Source organism: Apodemus sylvaticus, chromosome 16, assembly GCF_947179515.1.
Source record: "Apodemus sylvaticus chromosome 16, mApoSyl1.1, whole genome shotgun sequence".
NCBI lineage: Eukaryota > Metazoa > Chordata > Mammalia > Rodentia > Muridae > Apodemus > Apodemus sylvaticus.
The window spans coordinates 84,815,894-84,839,309 of NC_067487.1; the positions used below are offsets into that span (position 1 = coordinate 84,815,894).

Here is a 23,416-nt window from a genome sequence, read left to right on the forward strand (position 1 = left end):
AAATGAACTAAACATTTAAGAGTTAAGGTCTGTTATGTATTATATTTTAGCAGAACATGAATGAAGCAGGTTTCTGGTCCCTTTATCAGTGGAAACATTTTACGTACTAAGTTCTATTATTATAATTAAAATTTATAAGTAAGTTGGCAATAGAATAATATGTCTGAGGCATTTGAAATTTCAATGTACAATATGAATTTTCAGAGTAGTATTTTGGGCTTGTTAATATAAACTAATTTTGATATATAAGATAACTTTTTATATAAACTAGCAGCTTATATATCAAATGGAAGTATATATTTATCAAGCAGTTTTTATGATGCTATCCTGAAACACACTCAGATGCCTCCAAGATATCAGCCTGTAAAATACTTTGTTTCACAAGCACTGTGTTCCGTGCTAAGTAACTAGCATATGGTGAATTTTAACCTATAGTGAAGCACTTCAGCATTCCAGTATTTTTTCTTTTGTTTCTTGTATTTTAGAAAATACAGTGTTGCCTTAAACCTATCTTAGAGGTCAAAAAGGAAGAAGTTATAAACACTTAAAGTCCTGAGTATTAACTTTAAGTTGGAGATTTTTCCCCCAAGAGTTCTTTTATTGTTAAGAATTGTTTTCCCTCCTTCGCAAGGACTAAACCACCAGCCAAAGAGTACACATGGAGGGACCCATGGCTCCAGCTGCATAGGCAGCAGAGGATGGCCCTGTTGGACATCAAAGGGAAGAGAGGCCCTTGGTCCTGGCAAGGCTCAATGCCCCAGTGTAGGGGAGTGCCAGGAGAGGGAAGCAGGAGTAGGTGGGTTGGTGAGCAGGGGGAGGGAATATGGGATAGGGGGTTTTCGGAGGGGAAACCAGAAAGGGGATAACATTTGAAATGTAAATAAAGTATCTAATAAAAAAAAAAAAGAATTGTTTTCACTATCCTGGTTTCACGATTGCTTTTCCAGATGAAAATTGAGAATTGCTCTTTCCATGTCTTTGAAGAATTGTGTTAAATTTTTGATGGGTATTGAATCTGTAGATTGCTTTTGGTAGGATAGCCATTTTTACTATGTTAATCATATCTCTCCATTTTCCGAGGTCATCTTTGATTTCTTTCTTGAGAGACTTGAAGTTCTTATCATACAGATCTTTCACTTGTTTGGTTAGAGTTACTCTGAGATATTTTGTATTATTTGTGACTATTGTGAAGGTTGCCATTTCCCTAACTTCTGTTTCAGCCTGTTTGTCCCTTGAGCATAGGAAGGTTACTGATTTGTTTGAGTTAATTTTATATCTTTTTTGAGTTAATTTTATAACTTTGCTGAAGTTGTTTATCAGCTATAGAAGTTCTCTGGTGGAATTTGTGGGGTGGCTTATGGATACTATCATATCATCTGCAAATAGTGATATCTTGACTTCCTCCTTCCCAGTTTGTATCCCCTGGATCTCGTTTTGTTGTCTAATTGCTAATTCTAGCTAGATTTTCAAGTACTATATTGAATAGATATGGGAAGAGTGGGCAGCCTTGTCTTGTCCCTGATTTTAGGGGGATTGCTTCAAGCATCTCTCCATTTAATTTGATATTGGCTGTTGGTTTGCTGAATATTGCTTTTATTAATATTTAGGAATGGGCATTGAATTCTGGATCTCTCCAGTACTTTTACTATGAAGGGGTGTTGTATTTTGTCAAGAACTTTTTCAGCATCTAATGCAAACAGTGCTGAGTTTTGCCTCTCTTCCCTGTGTCCTTCCAGAGTAGATAGCACAGCTACATGGGATTGTTGAAGAGAAAAAGAAAACCAGAGCCCATCCACAATATTAATAAAGATCACAGAGAATTTACTGAGTTGTTATGATTTTGCTTTCCTCAATGCAGTTTATTGGCAGTTGTTAGAAGAAACATTAATGAAGTTTCTGTTGTTTTTAATTTTAGTTCCACTATACAGAATAAAGCGGTCTGTGCATATATTTTCTATAGTTTACTACAAATGACCAGACGAAATTGATTCTTCTAGTGTAAAACAATGGCAAATATTGTTTGAATTCAACATTTTTTTAAAAACTAACAAGTGGTATACTTCCCAAGAGCTGACAACAACAAGTGATAAAAAGCTTACCATATAAGAAGGTAAATTAGAATTAAACACATTCTGATGTGTTTTCATAGATGCTGTGGGAAGAAAATTAGTTTTATATGTTTCTGGAATTTTAATAATTGTACCCTACTTTTTAAATTGAAATACTGAGTTTGATAGTATAATCATTTGATAAGTATTACTGTGGCAATTTATTTTAGAATAAATAGGCAGTGGATGGGCTTTTGAAGTCTTGGTGCTCATTCTTAGACAAATATACTTTAATGCTAGAATACTCCCATAAACACTAGAAAATATGTGTGCTTTGCTTGATGGGGTCATAGGAAAATGAATACTTTTACATGAAAATAAATTACAGATGGGTCATACAGCCCTTGGTGGCAAATCAGGCAAGAGCTGTCAGTGCTGCTCCCTAGTCAGTAGGAAGGCGTCTTCATTCACTAATGTGAGGGACTCACTGACGTGAGGGACTTACTGCCTCCAGCATTTATTAGGCGGCTTCCTCACCAGTTGTATCTCATACTGAGATGGCCCTAAAAACTCAGAATGATAATTGTTTTTTGTCTCAAAAGTGGATTGAGTTAGAAAGGTTGGTTGCGGCCTTATTGGAAAGTGCCAGTTTGTGTGAGAACTAGACATGAAATAGTTAACTATTACAAGTAAATCTGTTTATGTTATCCAAAAATCCAACTTTTAAGTTAAAATGAATTGCAGAAGGGAGGCATATTTTGTTACTTCTCAGATACAGGTTTAGAAATTATCAAGTGTTAAATGTCCTAGAAAAAGGTAAGTTGGTTCTGAGCAAACTTTCAGTGCACTGGATATCCTAAGACTTTTAGAGTAATGTTTCGTAAGACTTTTTAATATCAATAATCATTAAAGATTCTCTTAGAGTAAACTCTGATCTTACAGAACATAAAGAGGTATGTGTTTAACTCCTGATTCTAGTTTGAGAACACAACCAACATAAATATATCACTTTTGTTTATTAAGATGTGAAGTTATATAAATTGTTAGGGAAAAATTCTGAGAAATTGTTTGAATAAAGGCTTACAGATTTACATATATACATGATTAACTTTCTTCAGATTATGGTCTGTTTGGGATGTTTTTATTTTTTATAAGCTTGGTTATGATTGCATATATTTGAAATCATTGTATCTTCTTTTAGAGCGGTTATATATAATTCTGATTACAAATGAATTTACATCAGCCTGTTTTTAAAGGCTTGAACTAAGTGCAACCCAAATGATAGTTTTGCTGTTGAAGATATAACTATGTTTACAACTCTTTAAGATAAATACAGTAAACTCTTTCTGGGTTTTGAAAGTGTTGGCTTACTAATAAAAAGTGATCAGTTATTCAGTAGTCATAATAAAAGGTGTATGTTATCTATGTATAACATGGAACATTGGAATGTATTTAAAAACTTGAAGACAGATTGAAAATTTAAACCTGAGGCAGGAGGTGCCGGAAATAATTGAGAAATTTTCTGGCTAAAAGAATGAAGAAAAGAAAACTTTCTAAATGTTGTTGAATATACTGATTGAAGTTACTGACTACAAGTAAGACAGAAGGTGTGTAGACAGATCTTTTATCATGGATAAGCAGTGCCCTTGGCATTTTTTGAGCAGTTTTAATAAGCTAAACCAAGGGAGGGTATAAAAGTAACTTCTATTCACCAGATGTAATTGTCATCCAGGAGGCTTACTGCTAAATAAGCTTACCCTTTATAGTTTTTTCTGAACTCTGACTGGCTGATTCAACTCAGCCATTTTGGCTCAAACTCCTCTCCATGCTAACTGATTCAGTCTGGTGTCTTTCAGCTTTACACTGAATTGCTCTGCTTGGCCTCAAACTAAATCTGGCAATTTGTTGTAATTTTCTAGCTCTTCTGATTCTCTAGCTTGTTCAATTTTCATCTTCAACCTGTCTGTAAAACTTGTCCCAGTAAGGTTGCCTCTGCCTCTATAAACTAAACTCCCACCAACTCAACTGCCAGGCACTCAGTCCTCTGCAGTGCCACTCAGTTGACTTCTGAGTGCTGGACTAAGGGAGTGTACCAACACACCAGGATCCAAGCTTTTCTATATCTGGATCCTGCTCTGCACCAGGCTGGCCGTGAACTCAAAGATCTACTTGCTTCTGTCTCCTAGGAATAAAGGCCTGTCTGTATTCCATTCAGAGTAGTCATGTTGATGGATTAAAATTCCTCTTCAAGAAGGGGAATTTTTGTAGAGTGTTCTTAGGGTTGAAATTCAATAAAAATAAGTGAAGAATAAAAATGTCAGTTAAAAATGATAGTATTAAAAGCAGTCTGTTCTATACACAGGCTGGACCTAGGCCTCCCTGCTCATATGTAGCAGAAGTGCAGCTAGGTCTTCATGTGGGCCCTGAACAACTGGAGCAGGGGCTGTCCTAAAAGCTGTTGCCTGTCTGTGGGATGTGTTCTTCCAGCTGGGCTGCCTTGTCTGGCCTCAGTGGGAGAGGATGCACCTAGTCATGTAGAGACCTGAAGTGCCAGGATGGGGGCATATCCAGGGAGGCTACCACTTATCAGAGGAGCAGGTGATGGGGATGTGGGGAAGCATTGTTAGAGGGGTGTACCAGGAGGGGGTCAGTGAGCAGATGCAAAGTGAACAATCTGAAAAAACAACAGCAAAATAATCTCTTCTGACTTGTGTGGTCAGTCCTTTCTTCAAGGTTAGATCAATCTAATTGTCTCAACTACATAGACACATTATGGAAATGTAGTACTGAAACTTACTATAATTAAAACAATTTAACGTTTAGTTTTAGTTAAAATTTTGAATTGTTGGGCTGGAGAGATGACTCAGAAGTTAAGAGTACTTACTGACTGCTCCTCCAGAGGTCCTGAGTTCAATTCCCAGCAACCACATGGTGGCTCTCAATCATCTGTAATGGGATTCTGCTGTGTCTGAAGAGAGTGACAGTATATTCACATACATAAACTAAATAAATCTTTTTAAAATAAAATTGTTTGAATTGTCTTCTTTTCTCATCACTTCAGTTTTTATAAATTCATGCTGTGATGTCATTGGGAGAAGTGATTTTAAAGAGAGGTGTGCGTCAAAAGCCATTTACCAAAAGTTCTCTAAATGCTTGTTGTTTCCCTTCACCATTTTAATTCTGTGATTTTTTATGACATTTTTCACTTAACCTATTTTTGTTGTAAAATATATTTTACAATATATTACCAGTAGCTCACTTATTTTAAAGCAATGCTCCTAATTGAGTCTTTTATTTTACATTTATTTACTTTGTCTGTTTTGGGAGTGAGGTTATGAATGCCATGGATGTTAGAGGCCTCTCCATGGGAACCCTTTCAATATTTGGGTCCTGGGAACTGAACTCAGGGCATCAGGTTTGGTAGTGGTGTCTCTTTACTCACAGAGCAATCATGCTGGCCCATGAATCTGTCTTGATATGGTTTTAAAGTAAGCTCATTTTAAACTTGCATGTCCTACATTTAATATATATGCATAATGAAGAGCCTTAAATTTTGCAATTTTTTCTCCAGAGTAGTAAGATTGGTATCACCTGATGCAGATCTCAAGCAGCTCAGTTGCCCTGTATATTTCCTTTGAGAGTGATCCTGACAACTCAGTTCATTGATACTGCTTAGACTTAATGCTGCTTAAACGAGCGCCTCAGTAATTCAGTTGACGAGTGCTCAGTACTCTTAGTGGTAGCCTTAACTTGGCTTTCTGAAGTATCTTTTCATATTTAAAATAGTAAAGAGGAAGTTGTGAGACTAAATGATTTTTTTTAAATTATTGGTTGGAAAATGCAAAAAAAAAAAAAAAAAAAAAACATATAACTTATTTACAACTGGGAGGCCGATAAACCCAGCAGTCTACTGAAAGGATTCTAAGGTTACCTTGTCAGTGTCCTCGAGATTACACCATAGTTTGTGCTCACTTCTACCCGTAACCAAAAATAAAATAAGTGATGATGGATTGTTTTGTTTGTTTGGTTTTTTTTTTTTTTTTTTTTTGCTTGTTTCCTATTATTTTGAAGATTTTTGTTGTCTCAGTATAAGGATTGAACCTAGGGCCTGGCCCCAGCACCTATGAGATATATAGTCTACCATGGAACAATGGTCTCAACCTCTAAACACCTCCCCACTTTTTTTTCCACGTCCAGTAGGGAAATTTTGAATGTCAAGGAACAGCAAACAAATGACATGTAAACTGGCTCTTCGGGAAAGCGCTTCTTTAAATGGGTGAAGCCATTCGAACTTGACAGTAGGTTCTCGGTGCTTCTGAACTCTACAAATGTGAGAGGCAAAGCAGACCATTAAGTAAATTTGATTAGAAATTGGGATTAGCTTCTTTTATTATGCAAAATAATGACAAAAATCACAAACATAATCCTTTGCATAACAGGAAATAGGAAGTTGTAGTTTGCAATAATTTATCTAGAACAGGCTACACATACTTTTGGATTATAATGGTTGGTATCACTACTTTGTAAGGCAGAGTGTAATTTAGTTATATGTGGGAATTTATATAAATTACGTTTCTCTAGTAGCTGTAAAAAGATCTACTTGGGGAAAATATTGGCATTTCCTTCCCTTGGCTCCCTCCTTTCTGTGGTCCTACTGTCTCTGAAACTAACCCCTGACTTTGTCTCAGGTGCTTCCCCCCGTAATGCAGAACACAATTAAAAATGGTTTAAACTCTGTTCCGAGTAAAAGAGCGCCTCTTCCAAATGTGTCAGCACTTGAACTCAGACAAACTAGAACCCGTTAACTTGATTGAAGCCAATTTGAAGCTAGCCTTTAAGCACAGACTGAACCTGAATTACCCTCCCTATAAGACAAGTAGTCTACCATGGAGTGATAGTCTAAAACCTCCCTTCAGCCAGTGCTCAGGATTTCCTCAGATAAGGCCAAGGAAGGCACTGAGGATACTTTGGCATAGCTATCCAACTGAGGCCCAGTCCCCCTGTCTATTGAAGAGAGCCAAGCCAGCCATACTGGCTTGTTGCCCCTTAATATTGTTTCACAGCTTAGGCTGTGAACATGCACAAGTTGAAATTCATTTGAGACCAATTATATATTTGGTTCTTACCTTTTGATGTAGAAGTTTTCATTTTGTTTTCCCCTTTACTTTTAAACCAGAACTTCTAAAAGAACACAAATGGATTCCAACAAACCTATTTACTTTATATAAACACTTTGGGCATTACTGCTGTGCACTTGCATAGTTTTTCAACAGAGATTTTCTTGAGGCGTGTGCAACCTCAAATTCAGTTGGAGTAACTTCTGATGTGGCTGCCACTACACAAGCTGCCATTGGATGATGAGCTGTAGAAGTATTATCACAAGAGAACTTTCTGCTGGGTTTTGTTTTGTTTGCTTCAGTGAGTTACAGCAATCATCCTTTTTTTAAAAAAAGATTATTTATTTATTTATTTATTATATGTACGTGTACTGTAGCTGTCTTCAGACACACCAGAAGAGGGGGTCTGATCCCATTATGGATGGTTGTGAGCCACCATTTGGCTGCTAGGATTTGAACTCAGGACCTTCAGAAGAGCAGTCAGTGCTCTTAACCACTGAGCCATCTCTGCAGCCTGCAATCATCCTTTGAAAGAGAAATATAAGTGAAAGACACTTTTTACTACACTTGTATGTTTTTAATTCAACTCAACAGGTTTTTTAAAAGGCTGACTGGAGATACTTTAATAATTAGACTAGTGACTGAACATCTATTCATAAGCAACACTCCCCAAAACCTGGACATGCATTAATTTAATAATAGCTGAGTCTTTGTCACAAGTAGCACACTAGCTCTCTTGTATTTTGAAGCCACCAATCGCCTTATACTTTTATTTTAGAGCTGAGTACCATAGCACTATTATAAAAGCATCGTAAGCATTTAAGCTTACTTAATAAGTTTATAAACTTAGCCTTATAAGTATAAGGCTCTCTATATTTTGGTTTTGGTATTAGATTTCTATGGATTTTGAAATCAAAGTGGAAAGTTCCTGTGGTCCCTGGATAAAAAGTTTTAACTAATTCATTTCAGCGTTTAACCCCACTTGTCAAGAACCTCTCAGTTTGCATATGAAGCAGTAGCAAAGTGAACTATCAGTAGCATGTTCATTGTTCATGTGGGTAAGAAATGTTACAAAATAGATGTCTGATTTATCCCAGTTAGTGCTATGGCAGAATTCATTTTTTTATAGTTTCCTCATTTTTTATTATATACTTTTATTGTCTATATTCTTTGTTTACATTCCAAATGATTTCCCCTTTTCCAGTTCCCCCCTCCCCATATGTCCCATAAACCTTCTCTACACCCATTCTCCAATCACCTCTCTCCTTTTTCTCTGTCCTGATACTCCCCTCCAATGCTAGATCAAGCCTTTCCAGGATCAGGACCCTCTCCTTACTTCTTCATGGGAGTCATTTGTTATGCTAATTGTGTCTTGGGAATTCAGAGCTTCTGGGCTAATTAATATCCCCTTATCAGAGATTACATTCCAGGTATATTCTTTTGTGACTGGGTTACCTCACTTAGGATGATATTTTCCAGATCCAACCATTTGCCTAAAAAATTCATGAATTCATTGTTTTTAATTGCTGAGTAGTATTCCATTGTGTAAATATACCACATTTTCTGTATCCATTCCTCCATTGAGGGACATCTGGGTTCTTTCCAGCTTCTGGCTATTATAAATAAGGCTGCTATGAACATAATGGAGCATGTGTCTTTATTGCATGCTGGGGAATCCTTTGGGTATATACCCAGGAGAGGTATTGCAGGGTCCTCCGGAAGTGTCATGTCCAGTTTTCTGAGGAACCGCCAGACTGATTTCCAAAGTGGTTGTACCATCTTACAACCCCACGAGCAGTGGAGGAGTGTTCCTCTTTCTCCACATCCTCTCCAACACCTGCGTCTCCTGAGTTTTTAACCTTAGTCATTCTGACTGGTGTGAGGTGAAATCTCAAGGTTGTTTTGATTTGCATTTCCCTAATGACTAATGATGTTGAGCACTTCTTAAGGTGCCTCTCAGCCATCCGAAGTTCTTCAGGTGAGAATTCTTTCTTTAGATCTGTACCCCATTTTTTAATAGGGTTATTTGGTTCCCTGGGGATTGGATATTAGCCCTCTATCAGATGTAGGGTTGGTGAAAATCTTTTCCCAATTTGTTGGTTGCGTTTTGTCCTTTTGACAGTGTCCCTTGCCTTACAGAAACTTTGTAATTTTATGAGGTCCCATTTGTCAATTCTTGATCTTAGAGCATAAACTATTGGTGGTGTTCTGTTCAGGAACGTTTCCCCTGTGCCCATGTCCTCAAGAGTTTTCCCAGTTTCTTTTCTATTAGTTTCAGTGTATCTGGTTTTATGTGGAGGTGCTTGATCCACTTGGAGTTGTGTTTAGTATAAGGAGATAAGAATGGATCAATTCGCATTCTTCTGCATGCTGACCTCCTACAGTTGAACCAGCACCATTTGTTGAAAAGGCTATCTTTTTTCCACTGGATGTTTTCTGCTCCTTTGTCAAAGATCAAGTGACCATAGGTATGTGGATTCATTTCTGGGTCTTCAATTCTATTCCATTGGTCCACTTGCCTGTCACTGTACCAATATAGAATTCATTGTTTTTGAGGAAGATATTAAACCTCATCTACCCCCTCATATATGATCTCAATGACTAAATTATCCACCAAGGTTCAGCCTGGTGAACCAGTGGGCTCATTGGGCTTCCTTACAGAGCATGAATGACTCCAAAGCAACTGCACTGGGAAGTCTTTGCCAGTCTAAATGATGGCCCACTGCTGCATAGATACAGATCCTTTCCAAGTAAACTGTACCCCCCCCTATATACTCTAGCCCTTCTTTAAGGCCATGTGTATTTAGGGCAGAATTGCCTCCAAATTGCTGGAACCGCAGGCCCAGAGCCTGTCTATACCTGTCTCTTTCATGAAGGGTGTCAACAGCAAGCAAGCAGAGCTGATCTAAGGAAGATGGCAGTTCCTTTGCCCAGAGGGCAGCATGCAACAACGGTTGTAATTTAGAATCTAAATATAAGTCTAATTCATAAATATAATATCTGTTATATTTGGCATTGCAAAATATAGAACTAAAATATAGATATTGAACTAATTTCTGTGTTTTCAGATAACTTGGAATATTGGCTTTAAAAATCTCAGAAAAACAAGGCATACACTAAAAATGCTTCTATAGAAGAATGTTAAAATCCTACTTGGCATTTTTTTCTTTAGGCCTATAAATATATTGATTTCTAAAAGCAATGAGGACTTAAGGTAACTTTCATGACTCCAGCTAGTTTTCTCTGCTTTGTTGGATGCTCACCATGCCAAAGGTACTGAGTTTATACCATAGTTTCATGAACAGCCCTGTTCATATACACACATTCCCCAAGTAAAGTGTCATGAGTGCGAATATGCACCCAGGACCCCACTATGCATCTCTTAACTCAGAACAAAAGATTATACATAAAAAGATTATTTTTCTTTTGTGTTTAATGCAGTGAATATGTAGTCAACTTTACTATTGAACTAAACATCTGAAATCTTACACAATGAAATAAACAAAATTAGTCATCTGTTAATGGTTACATCTACTAGGTACATCTGAGGTTATAGACTGTCAGGCTTATAGACATTTGAATAGACATTGTCAGCACAGAACATAAATCTCACAGGTATAATCAGAATTTATACCAAACTAATGATCTCATCAATAAACTATGTATTAGGTCAGCTTCATAAAGTATGTTTTTGCAACAAACAGTGATGGAATGAAGATGTACACGTGTCATTTTAAACATGATACAATAAATAGAGCATATTGAGGTCAAAGTCCTTGTGTAGAAAGGGAATTTAGTTGGCATTCTTCCAAGCATAGTGTATAAACATCAAAATAGTTCTATTGTAAGAAATAGTAACAACATATCTCTAAAATAAAAATACTTTAGAAATCAGCTATGATGAGATTTAAAGAATCTTTAAAGTGAAATATATATTTCTGCTTTTCTACATCTTCTAGCACAACTCCCACCTTCACCTCACCCCAGTTGTTAATAGCAATTAATAAAATAGTGCAAAACATTGTCTGCAGGGATTTCCATAGAGTCTAATTCCTCTAACGAGTCAGTGAAGACATTCTCACCAACCAAATGATCTCTTCAGAGGTGTGTTCCCTTGATAGACCCTGGAATTAGTTTTAGGAATGCAAATTGAAGTATAGAGTGTGGGTAGTGAAACATTTTTAGTAGAAACTGCCTTACAAGCAGCTTATTTACAAAACAGGCTTTCATGCATTATCAATGATCGTCCTTCATAAGTGGTATAGTGAAAACACTGGCCTTCACTTAGCCGACTGCACTCTCCTCTCCTTCAAAACTCACTAATGAAAAAACTCACGTTATGCATTGAAGTATATCAGTAGAGGAACACTTAAATATTGCATTTTTTTATGCACAAGGGCATAGTTTAACACCAAACACAGTAGGGATTTAGTTTGCTAGTATTTTTTTTTTGACAAATGGCTTGATAATTTGCTAAACACAATGCTTTATATAAAAATCCTGATAATCATTTATAAACATGGCAGTATTTATATAGTTCTGGAGAGATTTTAAAGTTTTAGATGGAATGATAGAAGGCTTCAAAGTCTTATTCATAGACTCTCAGATTCTCTTAAGGGGTGGTGTGTGTATGCAAACAGCAAAAGGTATGAATGTAGCTGTAGCTTAAAGTCAGCCTTAGCCATACATAATTTATTTACACAGTAATGGAAGTCAGGATGTATGTTAAGTTGAAGTGCAACATTTCCATTATTCAACTTTGGGGTTTCCCCCGTTTGAAATGTTTAAACATAAAAAAAAAGAGAGAGAAAAGAAAAGAAAACCACTAATGAATTACTTTTTCAGATAGTCACATTACAAAAAACCTAAAGATCAAAGCGGCATTTGCATTTTATGGAGGGTTAACCAGAGCACAATTGAGCATTTTCTCTGATATTCTGGTTCTTTCTCTTGTGATTGGAGAAATGTATATCCTCCAGTTTTATAACCATTATTTTATTTCACTTTGTTATATTATCCATAGCTAACAAGGCTTCCACACTCCACTAGCTAAAGTCCCTTATCAAGTTGAGTCTGTACACTAGGAATATATTTTCAAAGACATAAGCCTTTTGTACACTATTTACAAATGTTCTCAACCATGATAAAAGGGAAAAATTAAATACAAAGCAGAAAGAGAGGAAGTGCTGCGCAGGCTGACACATTTTTCTTTTATCTTCCCAGACATGCTGGTCTCCTCAGAGCTGGCTAGCCAAGGTTGTTTTTCTTCCTTTTGTATGGGCTATGAGAGTGGTCTGGTTTCAGTTCTTCGTACTGCACCTGTTTAAACAGTTCAGAAACAGACGACTCAGGTGGCCACTTCCTGGCAAAATAAGGAAAAGCTAAGGAATGAGAGACTGCTTCTGGGCTGGGGAGCTCCCGCTGGTGCTGATAACAACACAGGATAGAACTAGAGTCATAAGGGAAATGCTGCCAGAAATTGCAGAAAGCCTAGTGCAAGCTTTGCTAATGAACAACATAACACAATACAAGGAAAGAAAATCTATCTCTATTTTGAAGAACCAAATAATGGTTCTTTGCAGGGTTTTTTTTCCTTGTTGTTGATGTTTGTTTGTTTGTTTGTTTGTTTGTTTATTAAGCAGTCTTAATGCTCATCTAGCCCTGAGGTTCTCTACCTGTGAGTCCTGACCCTTTTGGGGGGTCTAATAGCCCTTTCACACACATGTCAGATATCCTGCATATCAGACTTTTTCTTACAATTCATAATAGTAGTAAAATTACAGCTACAAAGTAGCAACAAGATAACTTTCATGGTTCATGTAGTGACATGGGAGTCACCACAATGTGAAGAACTGTATTAAAGGTCGAGGCTTGAGGAAGGCTGAGAACCACTGACACAGCCCATTGTTGTATATGAAATGAAAACTCAGCTGAAACGAATGTAAAACTTGTCCTCAAGACTGTGATTAAAACCATTCTTATTTCTTTTTGTGACAATTCATTTAATACATATTAATATCCCAAAGTATTTCAAACAATTTGTGAAATATATATTTCAAATGTATCTGTTTCTCTCTCATCTAAAGTACACAGTAACATTCATCTTTAAAATTTATTGAAAGCATGCAATATATACAAATAATTTAACCACCCATTTTGCTTTCATCATCTACATCTAAAATTCCTATTTTTTTCCTGCTTACATCTTGATGATGTGTCACTTCACCATCTCAGCTGTGTTTGGGCTGAGGTTCTCTTTGAAAGCCACAGGGGTTCCTTAGATGATGACTTTCAATCTCCCCTTTTCCATTCTTTATAGGTTTCTCTAGACCAATGCCAAGTTGGTTAAAGTCTTGCAAAAATCTTCAGTGGGTTTTATTAACTTTACCTGACTCTTCTATAACCCTTGACATTCAAAGAATTTAAAAATTAAAACTCAGAGCTACACTTCACCCAAGAAAGAGCAGTAACAGCAAACCATACATACCACTTGTACATCTGAAGGAACTCTGGAAAGGAAGTCAAGTAGTTCATTGTTATCAATTGCATATGGACTCCGAAGCTTTTTTGTAAATTTATTAATTCCTAAAAAAGTGACATTTCAAACATTATTGAATTCATTATTGAGTGTGGAGTTAGGCAAAGCACATTTCTGAAAAAAGCGTTACAGTGACTTGAGCTTGAAGCACACACTAACCCTGAGCTGATAGGACAGCCACGTCTACCACCTCCCTTCAACTTTCCCAGCTGCATTGCTGCTTGCTTTTTGTCTTTACACTGTATTGGCTTCTTCCCAGTAGGGGAGATTTGGAGAAACCAAATCGGGGTACCTAGATGGAATTAAAAGTGAGTGAGGTGACCCAATCACACATAGACTCACTGATAAGCGGATATTAGTCCAGAAGCCTGGAATACCCAAGATACAATCACATATCAAAGGATGCCCAAGAAGAAGGAAGGAGTGGCCCCTGGTCCTAGAAAGGCTCAGTGCAGCAGTGTAGGGGAATACCAGGACAGGGAAGCGGGAAGGGGTTGCTTGGGGAACAGGTGGAGGGAAGAGGGCTTTTGGGACTTTCGGGGAGGGGGATCCAGGAAAGGAGAAATCACTTGACATGTAAATAAAGAATATATCTAATAAAAAATATGCAAAAAAAAGTGTCTCGCCTTACCAGGTTGTCAGTGTTAAAGTCCCTAGATTTGATTTCATGCTTTATCTAGGATGATACTTGTCTGCATATATTTCTGGATTAAGATTGTTAGGTAATTTATTGATTTCCTCCTTTCCAGAGGTATGTATTTTAGGAGGAGAAGATGCTGCTGTTATAAAGGAAGCTAAATGTTTACAAGTCACAGGACTATGATGATGATTGGCTATTATTTGTTTAAGTTGAAATGAAAAATATTGTCATAAATTTTGGGGGAAAAGGTTTCAGGTTTGCATGAAATCAACACATAGTGGAAACAGGAAGAAACTGGTACATCTTAGCTCTCAGTGTGTTTCTACAGAATGAACTTCTGTCATCTTATCTTGGCCTTACTCTCTTTCTAGACATGTAAGACTTGTGGCCTGGGTTTCTTGTTAACATTTCAACCGTCACCTAACTCTAAAGAAATAGTTTTTCATTTGATGAAACAAGGCTCAAGAACATTCTGCAAACTTATTTTTAAGACAGCTAGCCATTGAGACCGTACAGGTTACATAGCTAGATATCTGCCTTCAGTTTCAGAGAAGCTGAGGAAGGGCAGCGATGGGAGGCATTCTTCACCACATGACAATGAAGATAGTTCTGCAAGTCTGACCTTAGATGCCTATAGGTATTCTTTGCCTGAAAGTCACCAGTGAAACTGGATCTGCATTCAAGGTCAGAGAAATGCATGAAGCATTAGGGTTTGATAGACTAGGAAACAAGAATATGCTTTTAGTAAATCCTTTGAGTAGGAAAAGTGATAACTGAATTTCTGTAAATGGTAGAAATTAGGAAAGAAAAATATAATCTCTTAATTCCTCTGTCCTGGAGTCTGGAGGTAATACCAATGATCATAAAGACTAATAGGACCTACCGAAGAGGAAAATGTAATGTATGCCAAAAGGAGAAAGAAAACAGAAGTCCATTATTATTATTATTATTATTATTATTATTATTATTATCATTATTCTATTTAGGAGTGCATGTGAGCGTGTGTGCAACGTGGGCCTTGAGAGGTTGGAATGGAGCCTTGGGTCCTTTGGAGTTGAAGTCATATGCAATTGTGAACCACTGTGTGGGTGCTGGGAACCAAAACTGTGTCTTCTGCAAAATCAGTAAGTGCTCTTAACTGCCAAGCCATCTCTCCAGTCCCCACACGGGGAACCTTAAAACTAGACGGAGACTGTTGGTCTCAATTCACTTTCTTTTTGGCCCCTTTAAACAATTGTGGGGCAAAAAAGAAAAAAAAAGTCTTCATATGGTCCTGTTACATACAATATAAGCATTTTTTTAATGTTAAGGCCCATATTTAGTTTTTGTAATTTTTTTAAGTTTAGCACTCTGATTCATGTGTACATTGGTGAGGGGCAAATAGAAAATATCCCTATTTGGTGGTGAATCATAAGAACTGAAGAGTGGGTTTTCTAAACCAAAAAATTTCACCAAGAAATAAAAAAGGAAAATTGAGTTTCAGTTCTACAGAATGACCACACTGAACACTCCTGAGTGCGTACTGATACCAAGCAGCTCTTGAGTAGGTCAAAGGGACTAGGGGAGCATGTGGCAAAGATACACAAATATCGAGAGGAAATCCCTGTAAAGCAGACTTTTCTGAAAGCATTCTTAACAGACTTTTGTTGTTGTTTCTAAGGAGCTTGTAAATGCAAGTCTTTTCCTGAGTTCTAAAAGTGACATTTTAAACAGTCAGCTAGTAACTTGTTTACAGATACTTCTACAAGATAAATACCACAGCAAAACGTATATTGTCCTAAACATACCACATGGTTTAAAGTGACTCTGTTGGCATTTAAGTGGTGAAAATAAATCAGACAAATCTAGATATCTCAACAAAGTTACACTTTGATATATGAAGAATCTTTTCCAGTGCATGTTTATAGTATAATGGCCACTGTGGTGACAGATAGGAAAAATGCATTTTTCAGGTGGACCTAAATCTTTATGCTGCTGCAATTTTTAACCAACTGTCTCTTTTCATCATGGAGTACCTGCATGACCATAAATACAGAGAACTACTGATGAAATAATTCACCTCTTAAAAACAGTTTGTTCTTAGCTGCTAAATAGATATTTGTGGTTGTCATTGTTGAAAAGCTTTACTTACCCCAGACAAGAACAATGTATCTCAGTGGGATGAAGTATAGAATGGTCGTGAACACACAGAGGGCTACAATGGCCAGCCAGCTTAAGAATGGGACAGTCCAGTTGAAAGTACTGAATGGAAAAGTAAGAAATCAGTAATGTGAACACTTCACACTTCTAGACAATGGCGAAAAGAAATGTGGTCTGGACTAACAGTCACAGGACATAGAGTAGCCATAGCCTGTTCAGTTCATGGACACAGGGCCTCGGGAAAGGGTCTTGACAGCAACTTTACCAGGTTGTCCCAGGGTTTTCACAATCTAAAGCAATGACACAGCTTGGGTACCTTCCTATATAGTAAAAGTATTTTTTTCTCCTACCAAAACTAGTACTTGTGTCTTATCAATGTTTATACAATAGGATGTTTCAGGGCCCACCATTCATCCTCTTTAAAAAGTCCGTATTCCCATGTGAGCATAAGATGCTTACAGTAATTGTCTGTAGGCACAACTCTTAGAGCATTGTATGAGACTTGAATTTTACAATTCTCTTTTTAGGAAGGCTCACTTTCTGTTTGGCTTTGTTTCAAATGGAGCTGGAAATCAGCACAAGTCTGTTGGCTTTATGAAATGTCCTTGCTTAGAAATGTATGGGCGATTAAAAAATGAAGCCAGTGCTGCCTGCTCTGCTCCTCGTGCTTTTAGCATAAGAAAGCATGGTCTATCGTGAATTTATGGGATAAGCTATGAAAAGGAGTCCAAACCAGAAGCATATGACAGTAGGACAGAGCTGATGTGTCTTCATTGTCACCATGCTGCTGACTGGTAACAGGAAGGGCTGGGGCACAGAACTTATAAGATGATATTGGCTATATGATGCTGACAGGAACAGACTCTGGAGTTACAAGAACTGATTTGCCATTTTGACTCACTCTATGATCCCAGCAAGCTAATAGAGAGAGTAAGAAAGAAGGTAGTGGATTCTGGTGTAGATGAAAGGTAGCATGTGTATCAACATACAGTATCACATACACTCAGTAACAATATGTCCCAAATTTATGGTTTCATGCTGTACTTTAGTGATAGGAAATGGGGCAAGGGAAGATTATTAAGAGAGAACAGAGAGGCTGAAGGAGAGAAAAGGGTGTGATTGTTTAGAATTCTGAGACAGGTGCATAGAGATACATTCAGAGGTAAAAAGAAGCTGCTTTGCATAGTAAACATTGAAAAGCTGAAACAGCACAGATGCATAAGTGGGAATTCATTGAATAAAAAAATATACAAAATAAAATGCATTACCCTTTGCAACATGAACAAACCAGATGATGACTCAAACTTTTAGTTTAAATAATTTACTCATTTTAAATTCTGTGTCCAAGGATATAGGTCTGCAAAATACTATTGGTCATGAATAATAAACAAAGAATAGATATGAAACTCAGAAAGTACAGGCTTGTACTGATGAGATCAGCCTTTCTTAAATAGTTATAAAAACTTTCATAAGCTAGTCATCAAGTAGATGACTAGTATGAGGCCATGGTACATCTTGAGCTAATAGTTACCATCAATTTACTACTGTATTTTTTTTTAAGGGAAGTATTTCCTTTAGGAGGTGTGTTAGGAGTCTATACTTCAGAAAGTATGTTTCAAGCTAAGTATGGTAGTGCATGCTCATAATCTCATCACGGTGCATGCCTAAAATTGCACACCCTTTTGTTGTCTCTCTGGATCAACTATTTCCTAAAATTATTTTTTCTAATAGGAAACCCAATCTTGAATCAACCTAGTTGTCCTTGGAGTCAGGCTTTTAAAATATTTGTTTTTGTTTTTGTTGAGACAAGCTCTCAATATGCAGCAGACAATAAACTCAAACTTGTTCTTTCTTGAGATAGAGGCTAGAGAATCAGGAGTCCTAGGTCCTCCTTGGCTACCTAGTAAGTTCAAGGCCATGAGATACTTGAGACACCCTCTCAAAAGGAAACAAACAAAATGTATTAGTGGATAAAATTATCTAAAATAAAACAAGTAAGATTAAGAATATAAATGCCAGCTGGGCATAGTGACACACACCTTTCATTTTAGCTTTGTGCAGAGGTAAGTGGATCTATGTGAATTCATGGCGAGCCTGATGTACATAGTTCCAGGACAGCCAGGGCTACACAGTGAGACCCTGACTAAAACAAAAACCAAAAAATATTTCTCTTTTTTTCTTTTCTTTTTTTTCATTTCTTTTCTTTTTTTCTTCTCTCTCTCTCTCTCTCTCTCTCTCTCTCTCTCTCTCTCTCTCTCTCTCTCTCTCTCTGTATGTGTGTGTGTTGTCAATTGTACATTATATCGCAATGAAACTTACTTCATAAGATGGTGGGTGTAGGGGTGCAAGGCATTCATCCCAGCACTTGGGGGACAGAGATAGACAGTTCTCTGACTCCCAAGCCAGCCAGAGCTACACAGTGAGAATTTGTCTCAACAACGAAAACAAACACAAAAAACACACACACAAAGCAAAACCACCTACCAAACGAAACATAAATGGACGCAGTGGTAAAGAGCATTTGTCCCTGCCGAGGGCTGAGTTTCCATTCTCAGCACCCACATGATGGATCACAACCATCTGCAACTCCCATCCCAGGGCCCTCCATGGGCACCAACATGCACAGAGCATAATACTTACAATAAATAAATGTAAAAGTGCCCTTAGTTTAAAAGACTTCTCCTATAACTCAAAATATCTATGATGGTGTCCTAAGTGATAAAGTATGGATTATTTCTTGATGATATTGAACTTGGTAAAAATATAATTAGACTTGTACAATATATGTATCTTTATAACCTGAAATCTATTAGTTCAGATTGTTTTTCTATCATGACTTCATATTATTTTTAAGAATAAAGTTAGTATGAAAAAAGCATGCTAAAATTAGAACAGTGTCATCTCTTCAAAGCTACAAGCTTGCTTTCTTTCCAACAAATATGTTCCAAATTTCAGGCAGGAAATTGACAGAACTGTCATAAAACCAAGGACTCTGGAAAACAAAATAAATTACAGCAAACCGTAACAATAGATCATGCAAGAGTGACTTGTGCCTGACATAATGTGGCAGGCCACTCTGAGAGTCAATGAGATGTTCCCATCAAAGACCAGGCTTCCCATGGAGCACCACTTACTTCTTTATCCTTTCGCCAAGGGAAGCCACGTCATCTAGGATGTTCTGGACACTGACACAGACTTCCTGGATCGCATAGATTTTATTCATAAATCCTTTTTTTTCACCATCCTAAATGGAATTTAAAAAAGAAATTGTGAATGAGTAAAAGGTATATATTGGCCGTTGCTTTATTCTGTGGACTGTCCCTCTCTTAAATTTTTAATGTTAAGTAAATTTCATCTCTATGTTTATACAAATGGATATTTGGAGCTCCTGAAAGTTTCAGGAAAAAAAAAATGACATGAGGAGCAATGTATCAGATAGCTGCAAGTCAAGAAAGATGAATTCTGTTGCCCTTACACTGATGGACAGAAACATGGAAGTAGTGCCATGGGCGAAGTGCAGGTAGAAACGGAACAAGTGTCAAACCTGACACAAGACTCAGCTAGCAAATCCAGCCTCTCTCCACCAAGCTCCCTCTCTTTGAAACATAGTCTGATGTAGTCCAGGTTCCGTGGAACTCACTGTGTAGCTGAGCGTGGCTTTAGACCCTTGGTTTTATTCTACTTTCCTAAATGGTAGGACAGCAGGCATGTGCTATCACACCACAAAGTTTTATGTGGTGCTGGAGATCAAAAATGCAGGTTTTGGGTCCAGGAGTCATGGGACAGGGGATCTGACTAGAGTAAAAGCAGGGTCAAGACATGTCTAAACTGCAGAAATCTCATCCTGAGATCAGCAGGTATAAGATCACTCCACCCCCTTAACTCCCCAAGCCCCACTCCACCCCAGGCCTGCATACTCTGACCCATGCATCCTGTACCACTCAAAGGAGGTCACATAGCCTGGCAGCTAAGGCAGGTTTCTCTTTAAAAGGTTACGTCCCGCAACATCTGGAATTCCTCCCTATCCATAGGAGGCATGCTCAGCACCCTGGCACTGCCCAATGATGATGGTGTACACTTTCCCTGAAGACTCTCTACCCGCTCCCCAAGGGTTTAAATAGACTTTCTTCTTCCAGTGAAGTCAACTGTCTCACTGTAGGCTGTCTCCTGAGAGTCTGTTCTCCTTGGTGCTCACTGGCTCCCTAAAGTCACCCCCACCAGGTTGTTTCCTGCCTCACTCTCCGATCAGTATTCACTGGTTGTGATTTCAGTTGGTCATGCCATCACTGGTAGGGAATCAGACTGGCCTGGGATGAGCCCAGCTCAAGCCCAGTTTCTTAACACCACCACTTAGGCACTTTACTTGGGTTTCTATATATTTCCTTGGATATTTTGTTTGCTATTTTCTGTTGAGCCAAGGGAGTTCTGAAGAACCCTACCACTGAACTATACCTCCAGACTTGACTGAACAAATATTTCAATGGCCTAAACTACTGGGCACAAACAAGAGTACCTAGGAATAGTAACAACTGATTAAAAAAATGATTGAGATGCATTAACTGGACACTCCTAGATCAGATACACACTAATCTTCAAAATAATGTTCAGATAGTCTTCAGTAATATATAGTGGTAGACAAAGTTCTAACACTTCCTTTTTTGTACATATTTCAACTTTAATCTTGTAATCAAGCAATGCTTGTATACCAGGGGATGGATGGGAGGGGATTAAGCATAACACGTCCTGTGCATGGTGTGAACCTAGGGAAATGTGCATAGTTTTGTAATTTTAGACCCAGAGGAAGAAATAGTGGTGGCCTTTCACGATGGAATTCAGCTTAGTAGCCTACTATCACAGACACTTGCCTATGTTGTTTGGTGGAGACCATCCAACCCTGATTCCATGACTCCATTTTTCCATGCCAACTTGAATGTCTATGAAAATATAGATCCAATTTCATTACTTTAACTCCTTTTGAACACTTGTGCACTATGCCAGAACACTTGAGACCTCATGTGCAGTTAGTGCTTGCTGAAAGCAGCCAGGAAACTAGGATAATAATGTCATGTTGCACATTTACATACTGACGTTCATTTTACTAGGGTCCAAACACTGCACTGTGAATACTTGGGCAGAGCTGATGTTCTGCCACTCTGCCACCTACAAACCAAGGACAAATAGAACATAGGTGCAAAGGCTTCTTCCAAGGACTTCACAGTACTCGGGGACCAAGGCCATATAGACCAATTTTATAATTGATCACAATTGTAGATACCAATCAGAATTCTTAGTTTAAATATAATTTCAATAGAAGAAATTTTCTACATTAGTCACCTTAGGCCAAAAAGATTGTCAAAAGAAGTAGATGAGGGATATACAAAGCCCCACGATATGGGATGGAATTAGATTCCCAGCATTCTCCATTATATTCGAAAGTCATCCTTCACTGGCCGTGACACACTGAGATGCATTAATGTATTATATTTTCTCCCTCTTCATTTAACAAAACAAAGCATTAATTTCACCTATGCAATCTTATGTAATTGTCCATTTTAAGTAAAATAAATAATCACTGACTCTTTCCAGCTGCTTTCAAATCTGCAAAGTTGGCCTGACCCATAATGTTCTCTTCAAAGTACCAGCTAAATTATTTTTATGTCATGTGGCAAAGTGCTCTAATAAATTATTTATTCTGTATGTAGCAAAAGCCAAACAAACAAACAAAAAAACCAAACCGCACAAACAAAAACAAAACTCTGCAAGCCTGGGGTATGTGTCAGTGGTAGACTTCATGTTTACCATACACACATCCCTGGCTTCACTCTCCAGCACAAAAGAAAGAGATATAAACAAGTTAAAGTGCACTATTCATGTAGCCAAAGACCACTGAGTACAAGGTTACTGTTCAAGGTTATGTGCTATTCTTTCATGATAACAATAAAGTACTTCGATATAACCTCAACAAATTATGGAAATAGTATCATGTCTATATTATAATGTAGAATATTGAAATGTGTTGGATGTACACCTTTATTGCAAGTTCAACCAAACCCTTATGTTTGGAGTAGACAGAAATGGAGAGAATTTGATAAACTACTGCTAAATTTTCTTGAAAGGCAAATATGTAATTGTAGTAAAGACATTTCTATGAAAGGGGAAAATAATGAGAAAGCATTTTATAGATTAACTATTTGATTCAAATACGACAAGGATATTGAGAGAATGTTGTATCCATCATGCTGTATGCATGCCTGCAATCCCAGCACTAAGGATGCTGGAGGCAGGATGTGGAAGCAGGATGACCAAGAATTCAAGGCCATCCTAGACTACATGAGATCCTGTCTTAAAAAAGTGGCGTAGGGTTTTATCATAGAGAAGGAACTTGTGAATGAGAAACTTGGTTGCCAATAATATTTGGGGAAAATTATGTTTAACACTATGTTAAATAAACTCTCAACTCTATTAGATAATCCAAGTCTACATCAATGTTGACCTCAAATAGCCCTAAATATTCTAAACTGATTTTTAAAAATTGAGGCTATACATAAATTATAAAAGATAATATATTTATTTACATTAATAGGAAAGAATTTTCTAAAAGCAAGCATTTAAAAAATCCCCAGAAGAAAAAAAACTTGACATCAATGATTTCATAAAGTTAAAAACTCTATCAAAAGTCACTATAAATTTAAAACTTTTAGGCTGGGATACAGCCAGTGCTATAGTGTGTCCTAAGCACATGTGAATCTCTGGCCCTCTGAGCTACAGTATTACTAAAAAGAGGTTTTAAAGACTTGCTAGGTAAAAAATAGCAACAGATATTTCAAGTTATATTCCCAATATGCTCACCCAATAACCTCCTGTAAATATTTCCAACAGTTTTGTTATAAATATAGCAAAAAAATCATTAATAATGGGATGGGACTATTCTGGA

At 37.4% G+C, this 23,416-nt stretch overlaps 1 protein-coding gene across 6 annotated transcripts in view; it reads right to left on the reverse strand.

The window, feature by feature from the left end:
• Positions 1–12,391: 12,391 nt before the first annotated feature.
• Positions 12,392–23,416, reverse strand: part of Mctp1 (multiple C2 and transmembrane domain containing 1) — a 658,641-nt gene continuing 647,616 nt past the window's right edge. For all 6 annotated transcript variants that reach the window (XM_052159581.1, XM_052159579.1, XM_052159580.1 and 3 more), the window contains 4 exons: positions 19,617–19,726; positions 16,475–16,584; positions 13,653–13,750; positions 12,392–12,484 (listed from right to left, as the gene is read on the reverse strand). In XM_052159581.1, coding sequence (XP_052015541.1) covers positions 12,413–12,484; positions 13,653–13,750; positions 16,475–16,584; positions 19,617–19,726 — 390 coding nt within the window. In that variant the 3' untranslated portion in view covers positions 12,392–12,412. The remainder of the gene's footprint in view (positions 12,485–13,652; positions 13,751–16,474; positions 16,585–19,616; positions 19,727–23,416) is intronic.